General features: G+C 41.0%; 1 protein-coding gene across 1 annotated transcript in view; it reads right to left on the bottom strand.

Moving 5' to 3' along the window:
• The window catches only part of LOC122804158 (myoglobin-like), a 32,335-nt gene extending 20,947 nt beyond the window's left edge, over positions 1–11,388 (bottom strand). The window contains exon 1 of the mRNA XM_044073848.1: positions 11,213–11,388. Coding sequence (XP_043929783.1) covers positions 11,213–11,310 — 98 coding nt within the window. The 5' untranslated portion in view covers positions 11,311–11,388. The remainder of the gene's footprint in view (positions 1–11,212) is intronic.
• Between the last annotated feature and the right edge of the window lie 1,293 nt (positions 11,389–12,681).

Below are 12,681 nucleotides of genomic sequence, written 5' to 3'. Positions count from 1 at the left end.
TGAAAATGCAAGGCTGAACTGGCATTTCAGCTCAGTGACTGTGCTACTGACTTGTAGGGATCAATTGGCACCTTTTCTGCAGTATCATTTGCAGCTCCTAAGCATTTGTGCCTGGGGTCTCCATCCTCTTTACCCCACTCAAGCTCCATCTTTGGAAAAGACATGCCAGTTACACCTTGAAACAGTATAAAATGTAAGAAATGAAGGATAAATTTGTAGTGCAGAGTGTGAAATCACTGATATAGCTGTTTTAGTGTTCATCTCCAAGGCATGTTATAGACATTCAGAATGGCATACTGTAAAATGTTGTTGATGTGATCTGAGCTTTAAGCTGCACTGCTGTTATCATGCATGAATATTCCACAGTGTAGGTACCAGAAAATATGAAAGAAAGATTATCTATGAGATTGCTTCTCAGAATTTGCCATTGGGACCTTTCCTCCATTAAGCTAAAGAAAATATCTGACTCTTCTTAAAATGGGGAAAAACTAATGTACACCTTCTCAAATAAAAGTAAAATGCTTCACATACAAGTGTATTAGCTTTTTTCAGCTTTTTGCAGCCCCCTCCAGAAGTAATTTTTCTAAGTACTCTTTTTGCCATTTGGCTGTTACCAAATATACATTAACCTTGTATGTTTTATAGTAAACATTGTCCCATCATGGAAAAGCCCATACCTCTCCATGAAGTATAGCCTTAACATTTGAGAGACCATTATCCTTGAAAATATGCAGACAGTGATGGCGGCGGGGGGGCAGGAATATTTAGCAGACAGAATAGGTAAGAAGTAACCTATGAACACATTAGTGTCCACAAAGGAGGTAAGACTGCAACCATTGCATCAAAGGAGAAAACTGTAGTAATGAGCACACTGTTGAACAGATACAGTACAGTGAAATTTTGGAGGACATGGCACTGGTGATGTGCAACCTATTCAGTTAAGAACATTATCAGTTATACAGAACCTGTCAAAGGATGGCAGCAATGATATGAGACATCTGCAACCAAGGACAACATTAGTGAAACAGCTGTTGTACCAAGAATAGCATCGCTGAGAAAGAACCTAACAAAGTAAGGACAGTATCGGTGACAGAAAACATGTAGAACCAAGGACAGAATCAGTAATACTGAACCTGCTGAAGCAAGAATGATATCAGGATACAGAACCTGCAAACCAAGGATGAAATCAGTGATAGAGAATTTGCTGAACCAAGAAAAGCATCGAGGATATTGAACCTGTAAAACCAAGGACAATTCTGATGATACACGAACAGTTTCAATGATATACAACCTGTAAAACCAAAGACAGACTCAGTGAAATAGAACCTACTGAACCAACAACAGAATCAGTGAAACAGAACCTGCTGAACCAAAGATGGTGTCAGTAATGTGGAAACTGTCCAACAAAACATAGCAGCAGATAAACTCTGCAAGACGCACTGGATGTCATTTGTGACCTGCAGAACAGAAAATAACAGTAAATTATGTACCAGAGGAAAGACAACACTACGGTGAGGGTCAAATATTACTTGGTTTCACAGGACTCTGATTTGGTGTATTTTGGGGAGCAGAACTAAAGATAAATGGCAGGGCATGAGGAATGGGATACAACTGGAAAATATGGTAGAGAAAAGCTTCAGATGAGAAATAACTATACTGTCTATAAGGAGGATCTATATTAGATCAGCGAACGCTTAAAAAAGCGAACGCTGATTGATCGAACTTATGTAAGCGAAAGCTTACAATCTCGAACTGTCAGAACAGCGATTTTTTTCCTAGGGAAAAAATCGCTGATCCAAAACACATACACATAACACAATCACACCAAACAAACAACAATCCACACACATTCACCTAAAATCTGACACCTAACCCTACACTGAACTATACACCCACCACTAACTATCCACTTACCTTAACCCAAATCCTAACCCTAAGGTCCGTCACGATCGCACACTCACCTTACCCGCTCCCTAACCCTAACTCACCTAACCCACCCTAACCCTCATGTCCACACAATCGCACACATATCGAACCTGCGCCCTAACCCTAACTCACCTAACCCACCCTAACACTCACATCCACACAATCGCACACTTACCTGAACCCGACCCGTAACTTTCCACCACAGCACTGAAAATACCGAAGCAACAGAATTCTTTCCCTAGGAAAAAATTTGGGTTTCTGTTGCTTCGATATTTTAAGCTTTCGCTTACATAAGTTCGATCAATCAGCGTTCGCTTTTGTAAGCGTTCGCTGATCTAATATAGACCCTATAAGGATAGGGTACTGGAACATGCAAGTGCCATGCCTACATTTCTTGTGAATGCTATTTCTCTAGAATAACACAGAAGGGTATGCTGGATTTCAGATGAAGGAAAGTTGGGTGGGCTACACAGAGGCCAGACACACAAATGAACAATCAGAGTCAAAACATTTTTCTCAGTAAGCCTCATCTTATGCTAATTCACTCATTAACTTTCAGTAACTACTTTCCCAATTCAGTGATGCAATCAGTCAGAGCCTAACAGTGAATGCAACAGGTGCAAGGAAAGAAACAATCCAGGGTCAGACAGTAGTTCATTGCAATACAGATGCAGACATACATGCGCATAAAACTGTGGGGAATGTGGAAGACTATGTCTTTGGGTTGCTGTGGGAAATTAGATATCCAGGAAAAATGCCACATACACAAATAAAGGAATGCAATCTCTGTACACGGGCATGTCAGCAAGGAGTACAATCAGAGAAGCAAGAGCTGTGAGGGAGCAGTCCAAAACAACTGCACTGCTGTACAGTCTGACATCTTATGGGATTTATAATTGTATTGATTTTTGTTTGCATGATGGAGAATGTATGAATTACAGGCATATCTAAGTATCCAGATTGTGTGAGGAATTGCTGAACAGTAACAAGGGATGGAAGAAGGCAGACAAAACATTATATTCTAAGGAAGGCAGAATAACAAAGATGACTGATGAAAGTATTATTAGGAAATAATGAAGGCGGAAGAGAGAAAGAAAAGAACTATAGTCGCTAGATGCTAAAGCTGAGACTATAAGAGCTAGGAGAGGCAAATATAACATTAACCTTATGTGCGGAAAATTAGTATGCAAAATGTTTTCTTACTGCACAAAGGAAGCAAGATAAAAACCCAGAACATTTTTGCAGTGCTGCATGACAAGGCATCATAAGTAATGGAGGTTAGGAAGAGTACATGCAGTCTGATGCTTTTGTTTAAGAAAATGGTCACTTAAGAATCAGATCCTGACCTTCAATGTTCAGACATGAGCAGAAGGTGACCAGATAAGAGACTCAGCTTTTGGATAGAAGATTGGACAAATGGGACTTCCATTAATCAGGAAAGATGAGATGACAAAACAAGTGACCTCATCGTAGTGCCTATAATGAGTAGCTCTAAAAGACAGTAATTAGTGTGGAAGTACAAAGATTCATAATGTATGCACATGTGATTACGAGACCTGCATTAGACATTTATCTGTAGTGAGAACAAGTTTTTGTAAGAATTGACAATGTGTGTTTTCTTGAGCAGGTCTCATCTGTTCCAGATGTTATTAAATAATATGGTGGATGGCTGAGTCCACTCAAATGCAAAACAGCTGTCTGTGGAGTGATTATAGAAATGTGTAATTGCATTTAATAAGGACCAACTGTGCACCCTATAAATTCATACATTATGTTTAGTATATATATATAGGTTCATAGGTTCATAGGTTCATACTAGGCTATCTGCCCGAGGGCATTTATAAGCCTAGCCCATTGTTTTGTGGCTTACGCCACCCCTTTAGTATGGGGAACTATACCCATTATTTTGCTGTGCCTCTGTCGAGCAGTGACACTGAGGTAATTCCTGGGGTATATCTGCGATCTCCCATCCATTGGTCAAGATTTCTCTTGAACAAGGCCAGCGAGGTGCTCTGCCTCACATGTACCGGGATTTTGTTCCACAGCATAGGGAGTCTTTGGGTGATGAATCTATCTCTCCAGCACGTCCTATTAATAGCCGTGTCGAGGTTTAAGTCTCCGCCTTGTGGCTTTGATGGATCTAGATTTTTGAGGTGAAGCATATTCATCAAATCTGGGTTTGACATGGCCTTGTATGTTAGGCAAAGGTCACCTCTGAGCAACTGAATAGAGCTGGAGTTCTTTCAGTCGGGCAGCATAGGACAGATTTTTGAGACCCTTTATCCTTTTGGTGAGGAACTTTTGTGGCCTCTCCAGCTGCTGCAAGTGTCGGGTCAGATACATTCCGAATGGGGCATTGTACTCAATCATTGGTCTGATGAGTGATGAGTAAAGGGAGACTATGACCTCCCTTGATCTAGATGAGAATCCCTTCATGATAAGGTGGGCAATGTAGAAGGACTTCCTAACTACTTTAGCTACATGGGTGTCGAATGACAGACTACTATCAACCTGGGTCCCCAGGTCCCTGATAACTTCTTCTGTGCTCAGTGGATTGCCACCTATTTGGTAGCTAGGGGTAACCTTGTTTTTCCCGGTATGACTATGCATTTTTGGCATTTAACTTTAGGCCGTGGCTCTGGCACCAGTTATCCATTTCTGTGAGACCCTTCTGAAGGATATCTGTGTCAGATGTGTTTTCTACTATGGCCCAGTTTGCAGTCATCTGCAAACTTTGTCAGCCATAACCCTCCTGTGTTTGCTTGTACTTGGAAAAGTAGATGCCAAACAAGAGTGGGCCCAGGACTGAGCCCTGTGGGACACCACTTGTGACAGGTTTTGAGTCTGACATGGCGCCAGCAACTCTGACCCTGTGGGTTCTGTCACTCAGCCAGTTTGCAACCCATCTTGTGATGTATGGGTTAACATTTAAGCTGCTGATTTTTCAATGATACCCGAGTGGGGTATTGTATCGAAGGCCTTAGCCAGATCGAGGTAGGCTGTATGGACTGCCTTTCCTCATCAATGGCTTTGGTGACTGTTTCAAAAAGTCAACCAAGTTTAAAAGGCATGATCTGCCTTTGACAAAGCCAAACTGGGTTGGATCCAAAGTCTGCAAATTCCCTATGTCTTTATTTATGAGGTCCATTATGATCCTCTCCATGGCTTTGCAGATAAGGCTTGTCAAGCTAATGGGCGGTAATTTCCAGGGTCTGTGGAGGCACCGCCTTTGTGAAGTGGGACCACAGTTGCAGTGCGCCACTCCTGGGTCCAGAGGTAAGACTTTGATTAAACAGCTGTCCTAGCTGTGGGTTTAATTCCTCATTGAGTTCGTGGAGCACACAGCCGGGGACACCATCGGGTCCCATGGATGCTGTGTTTTTGCTTTGGAGAGAGCAGTTCTCACTTGGGCGCTGGAGATGTTTGGGGCTGCACTCATTTGGTATAGATATCTCTCCTTTGGGGAGGGGAGAAGTTTGCACTGAACCTGTCAGCCAGTATGTTGGCAATGTCTGTAGGATCAGTAATCTTCACATCATTTTGAACTAGTTCTGAGCATATCTGGGAGTTTCCTCCTAGGTTTCTAACATAGCTAAAGAAGGCCTTATGATTGTCTTTTGAGTCTTTAGCTATTTTTCTCTCAAATTTGCTTTGGATGATTTTATGAGAGCTCTTAGTTTTTACTTATAGTGGTCAAGGGTGTCTTACCTTTTAAGGATTTTGCTCTATCTTGTAGTAGCTTCCTCCTTTTGTTGTAGAGTTTGTTTATGGCTGGGGTCCACCAGACTGGACGCTTGCCTTTGGTACAAAGAGTCTTTGTTTTGCTTGGGATTGCCTTATCCATGCAGTCCTGCAGGTGCTGGTAGAAGGCATTTGTAAGTGATTCAGCGGCTTGAGTATTGTTTTCCGGCTCGGGGCGTGAAAGGAGACCACACTAGTCTTTAGAAGTGTGAAGTCGGCTATTGAGAACTTCCTTACTGTGATCTTTGTTATTTCAGGTGGGGGTGGGATGAGGACCTCCAGCGAGATTAGTTTGTGATCTGATCTCACCAGTGAGGGGTATACTTCGGTGTTGAACATTGTGCTCCCATGTTCATGATGATGAGATCAAGTATGTTATCTCCTCTTGTGGGATGGTGACTAGTTGTTCCATGGCATTTGAGTTTATGAATTCCAGGAACTTTTGGGCTAGGGTGTTTGGGCTTGAGTAGTGTTCCCAGTCTATATTAGGGTAATTGAAGTCACCTAGTATGATGGTGTTTGGTGATACATTTATCCCCTCTAGTGTTTTCAGGAAGGCCATGTGAGTTTCCTGAGTTTGTGAGGGTGGCCTGTAACATGCTACAATTTGCAGAGTAGTCTTGCCTATGGTTAATTGCACCTGGATGGTCTCCGATGCATCGTGCTGCCACCAGTCTTGAGGTGTGGGTGTCCTTGATGAATATGGATACCCCCTCCTTTCTTGGTATTGTCCGGATTTTGGGGCCGGAACGCATGATATGAGGTAAAACCTGATAGCTGGGGTGCTCTCAGGAGCCTTGAACCAGGTTTCTGTCACAGCACAAACATCGATGTTCTCCATACTGAGAAGGGCCTCGTGCATTTTGAGATTTAGACTTCTGGCATTGAGCAGCATTACCCTTAGTTTTTTCCTTTTTGTGTTCTAGGGTGGTAGGTTTAGAATTTGAGCCTTGCCTAAAAAGGCACTATGGGGTGGCAAGAGCCTTTGCCAATATCCGAATCCCAGGGTGACAGGTGCAAGCCGTCCCTTGCGCAGCGTGGCTTGTCCAGCATGTCATCCCAGGCAGACAGATACTGGATCCCCTTTGAATGACACCAGTGTTTAAGCCAATTGTTAAAGCTGATCATCTTATCTCTGTATTGTGGCATCATTCTTGGTGAAGGTAGGATACTGCTCAAGGTCAGGGTCATACCTGCCTGGGCTACATAATCAGAGAGCTCCTCAATGTCTCTTTTCATGTAGTCTCAGGTCGTTTACACCAGCGTGGACAATGACTGAGTCATATTTGTACCTGCTGTTGAGAGACCTGAGTGCTTGCGTTATGTGGCGGATTCTAGCGCCCGACAGGCAGCTTACTGTGACCTTCTCCTTACTCAGTCTGGTGAGCGGGACATCAGTGTGTCTGACTATGGAGTCACCAATGACTAGTGTGTCTGGCATTGTGTTTGGCCTTAAGGGCTGTGACTGTTTGACACTCTGACTGTGAGGTCTATGTGTTGGTGTTGTGTTCTGAGGTGGTGGTTGTTTGGGTGTCTGCTTTGGTGGCCTCTGCTGTTTTGGTAGATTTTTGATCAGAGCCTCCGAGTATGTCTTTGTGTGTTTATGTGTATGATTTGAGGTTGTAATGGTACTATGTGAGACTGGGTCTATAGTGTGTGTGGTAACCTTCTCCTCCTGACTGGTCTTGCCAGTCCTATGTTGAGAGAGCTCAGCCTCCAGTTTGGCCGTATAGTTGCATCTCTCGCATGTATTTGTGTTTTGTGGGAGGAGGAAAGGGTTGTCTGTGTACATGAGGCAATTGAAACATTGCCTCAATATTCCCAGGTTCACCAGCTGAGCAGGAGAGGACACTAGCAACTGATCCCTCGACATGCTAGAAGGGTAGACGAACAACTTTAAAAAGATTCCGGGGACGTGGGTGACCGAGAAATGGGGGGTTGCCTTTTTGGGGTACTATCTATGACAAGAGTGCCGTATCAAGGTAATAAGTACTGTAGGAACAAGTGCTAGGTTTAATAGATAGAGAATAGTCTACTTGGAGTCAAGTAGAGTTGATCTTTTAGTTATAGGATACGCTGATTTGATCAGTAGTATAGTTCGAGGAAGGTAGTTTTAAGGGAAAATTTGAAGAGTGGACTTTAGGTAGCCCGAATAGTTTAAACCTGCTTAACCGCACTGCCCTAGTGTGCAACAGTGGCAGCTCAGCTAAATCGCTCTAAATCGCTAGCATATTTATACCAGGGGGCTGGAAAATATATATATATATATATATATATATATATATATATATATATATATATATAGATAGATAGATATATATATATATATATATATACACACACACACATACATGTGCACGTACATACACACACACACACACACACACACACACACACACACACACACACACACACACACACACACACACACACACACACAGACAGATGCACACACATACACATGCACACACAAACGCTAGCGCTCACACACTCGCATGCACAATCATAAGCATATATCCTCTTGCCCAAAGAAGCTTTGGATTCCTGCCCACCCATACTTTCCGGATGCAGGACATTTCTATTGCATTTGCATAATTTTCTGGGTGCATGATATTCCCATGACATCTGGATATTTTTCGGAGTGCAAAACATTCTTTTCGTATTTGGATAACCCAGCTAACATTTGGTTGAGTGTCTCATTAGAAAAGCTGCTAGAAGCTCTAAATAGAGAAATAGATTAGCAGTATAATGTTTGGCTTTGAAAAGTGTTCTTCATACCAGTTTTGATTGAAAACACTATGCACTGCAGAGGGTCTGTGGTTCTTGGCTTATCTGTAGTTTCATTGTTCATCCCCACCTGCTCCTGAACCCTAGTTTGCTTGTAAAAGTGTCATGTGATTCCATGCTGTAAAGAATGAAAAACAAGGAAAAGAAAGAACCATTGGGCATTATAAACACAACACATGCTGTGGTTCAGAACAGACTAGTGTTTGTTCCAGAGGCATACTAGTTCACAAAAGAAGCTGTTCAAAATGCCAAGCAAGTGAATTCATGCAAATGAATGCATCGCATCCTTTTGGCATAGTGCAGAGGAAAGGAGTGAAAGGCTTGTAATTTCAGTGTCCTAATCTTCATTTTAATGCAAGATGCAATATTTCTCACTGAAAGGGTCAAAAAACTTTCAACGGACAAAATACTATAAAATGTTGTGAGGTCTTAAAGACAAAAAGTAACAACAGACGCCTCATTTTTTTACATACCTCATTACTTATTCACTCAGAGCATCAGTTAGTCTTACAGTGCCAAATACTATCTTTCATGATGCTTGATAGATAAATAGTGACTGTGTATGTGGTTGCACAAACTGAGAACTATAAATTAAAGACTAATTTACAAAATACGAAAATACATGTCCGGCAGTTCTGCTCATTCACCAAAACAACAAAAGTACAGTTCAAGTACTCTGCCAATACAGTGGCACATTAATAAAATTGTGATGGCATTAAACTGAAATTCTGACACCATTAAGTGTCCTTAGGTTGATTTAACCAGAGCTGGCATTTAAAGATTGTTCACATCTGCTGTAGCATTACCTTTCCTACAGATCTGTAGACATTTTATTAATTCAGTTAAGGCAATAACTGATACAATCCCTTATTCTTCTCCCAAAGGGCAGGGGGGTGTAGTGTCTACCACCTCTCTGCAGAAAAGCACTTTCATACATTCTTGCCTATTCATGCTAAGCCCTCCCCGCACCAATCTGCAAGCACTCGGGATCGTTCTGAAACTTCATAATGCTATTTAAGAATTTTAGTACCTGCATCATGTAAACTTTTCCCTGCCTAATACGAAGTGCATGCATGCATCTAGTTTCTGCAGGCTTTATTTCAACAGCTTTTTACTGCACTATCTACACCATATCTGCAGCGTTTTCTTAGAGCATAAGAAGATGCAACTTCATTAAGTGGTTTATTTGAAGAAAATTCCATTAGAGAACTGTATTGCAACTGAAATTAATTAAAAACAAAACAAATCCATTATTCTCAAGACATTTCACATGGCATCGTTAGTATCTGGTTTGTTTCCAAAATGCCTCTGCAACCATACTTGTTCAATGTCATTTATAAGCTCTCATCACACTTGAATGGACCTTTGCAAATGCTGAGGAATTAGAACATCACCACCTGTTTGTACAACAGCTTTAGTGTAAGGTAAGAAATGAATCAACCCTGTTTCCTTGTTTAATGAGTTTTACATCCCATCCCTGCAAAGCTTGCACAGGAGGTGGCATAAACAAGTCTGCAATACAGATTTAGTGCTGACTGGTTGCACACCAAAGGCAGGTAAGATTTAGAAGGCAAAAGGCAGTGCCTAAAGCAAATCAATGTCCACGTTGGGGGGGGACTCTGTGGTTCTGGCACACAAACAGGTGAAACTATTTGTGATCAGACCGTGTGTTCTAGAGGTGAAGCATTAATTAGAAGACCATAAGGAGGCCAAGTGACATGAGCTGGCACCAGATTAATAACATAACGAGAGCTGCTTTTACAATGACTTGTATCAGTTGCCCTACCTATGATCTCGTTTTCATGTCAGCAGCATTTTTTTCATTCTTCACAGCTTTTCCCAAATGCAGGCATGATTTCGACTTTTCAGGGAACTCTGATGAATTCCCACACTTGCTACAAAGATGACTAGGTTGTTTTTAGTCTGTAGTATTGTACAACATCTTCAGAAAGAATGTTTTTCGTCAAGCATTACACACAGCCAGTAGACTGGGAACAAGCCATATGGTATCATACGGGCAAACAATCCACTCTAACTTTGCACTCTTCATTTTTAACAGAGTCCAAAACCATTTAGTCTAAACATTTAAACCAGCAAGAGAAAGGCTTGAAGAAACATCAAATAGAAATTAAACACTGCAATTTGTACTGCTTCTTTGAGACATAACAGTAATAGGATACATAACTGGCAAAGGTGAAAAAGTCTCTCGCAAAATCAGCTGAACACCAAAAGCCGACAACTAACTAAAGAGCCAGCAACAAAAAAGTCTGCCACAACAAGACTGCAATAAAGTCTCAGAAATCTTCAATATCAATGAGAAAAGCCATGCCAGAGATGATTATAGCTGCACCACGGTAACAGCAGAGCATATTTTGATAACATTTATTATAACTTTTTACGTATTAGCAACCAGTACATATAAATATGTTAAATAACAATACATGTTCATTAGTCTTTTCTTTTGCCTTACATTTTTTATATTCCTTCTGTCCTGCTGCTAGACTGTGTGCATTTTCTTTCTCTCCAGTTTCACTTTAATCAACTAGTCATATTTAACAGAAACAGACACCGTGGGTACAGATTGCTAGAATATCAAGGTGAAATAATGCACTTGTAAGTTACAGCTGTAATTAATCTGCATTAAGGATCAGGGCACATGCAACATGTATTTAAATAAAACCGATGCATAATGCTTGCAGTAAGAAACAAACAAAAACTAAGCAGAGTGTACAAGGTGAATAATTAGCAGAAACTTTACCGAATTAAAACCTCATGGCCATGTTTTGTAGGATCATTCTCAATATGTTTTGCCCAGAATGCCAGGACATTGTTCCATTGTGCTTCTGAGAGTGTCATATCTGGAATCACAGATGGATCTTCTAAAGGCAAAGTGAAGTTTTATTATTTTTTTCTTAGAACATTAAGTTTTGCAAGAGATGGAGGGTTTTTATCTGCTTTCCTCCCCCTTCTTTCTCCTCCTCATATCCTTAAACTGCCAATCAGATCCTGATCCTTCTGGGACTGGGATGGCTTGTGGCAGTATGCCAAAGGTCTATGTATTGAGCAGGCCATTTGAATGTGTGTGTGTGTGTGTGTGTGTGTGTGTGTGTGTGTGTGTGTGTGTGTGTGTGTGTGTGTGTGTGTGTGTGTGTGTGTGTGTGTGCTCAATATAATGGCTGCAGTCTAATCCATTTAGCTTCACTGTAACAAAAGTCAAGTCAAGGGCACTGCAAACAGTTTCCAGTTCTGCTTCTACTTTCTTTATCTGAACTTTAAGCAGGGAGGAAACCAAACAGATTATGCTCTTTCAATGTGTAAGGTATCCCTTTGCTTGTATCATGTTTCCCTTTTTTGTTACTTGCAAATGAACTTATACACATCTTTAAAGGCTCAAGTAAGAAAAAATACTTTAATAATGGAAGAGTGACAGAGTTCATGCCAAATGCTCTAAGAGCGGTACATCATTACAGATTTACTTTTCAGTTACAGCTAATAGCTCCTCTAGGGTGTATTTTTCTAGGTTAATCCCTTGTTTGGTCTTGCTGTCAGCAGAGTTTGCAGACTTACTTTATCATGCCCCTCTCTTCAAAAAATACTCAGAAATAAATTATACTCTATTGAGGTAAATTAACTAGTTGAAAGACAAGTGAAATAATTAAATTCATGCATTCATTGCACCAACCTGCTGAATTCTGTTGACCAATGAATGCTAACAATTGTAGCAAATAGGACTCTGTTTTGTAACAGCTCTATGATGTATGCAGGCTGATAATATGAAACTTAAGGTTTTCAAAAACATGTGGTTATGAAAATGTACATCACCTGCAAGGCATTTAAGAACATAAGAAGGAGAGAATTTAATAAAAAGGATACACATATTCACTACAGAGCCACTGGCTCTAGATCATTGTCACTGCCGAAGTGATACCCTAAACCCATGTGCAAAATTGGGAAAAGGGGTTTGTGGGTGGATGCTCTATTGCTTGTTTCAGGAGTTACCATTACCATAGTTCAGGACCACTGTCACACTGTATGCAGTGGATGCTGTCGGAATCAAACTCGTGACTATGAGATTCAGTTTGAGCACAATTCATTAGCTTAATCACTAGACCATATGCAAATATATAGTGTCTTATTTTTTATACGCATTGTAAATACTGTGCCGGTTTGACTGGAACAGAGAATTCTGATTCATGCTATCAGGGTGCTGTCTTTTGTGAAGAACAC

This window comes from Protopterus annectens, chromosome 6.part0, assembly GCF_019279795.1.
Source record: "Protopterus annectens isolate FY-2018-M chromosome 6.part0, PAN1.0, whole genome shotgun sequence".
Lineage (NCBI taxonomy): Eukaryota > Metazoa > Chordata > Ceratodontiformes > Protopteridae > Protopterus > Protopterus annectens.
The sequence above is the reverse complement of the archived record's forward strand: the minus strand, read 5'-3'. Positions and strand labels throughout refer to the sequence as shown.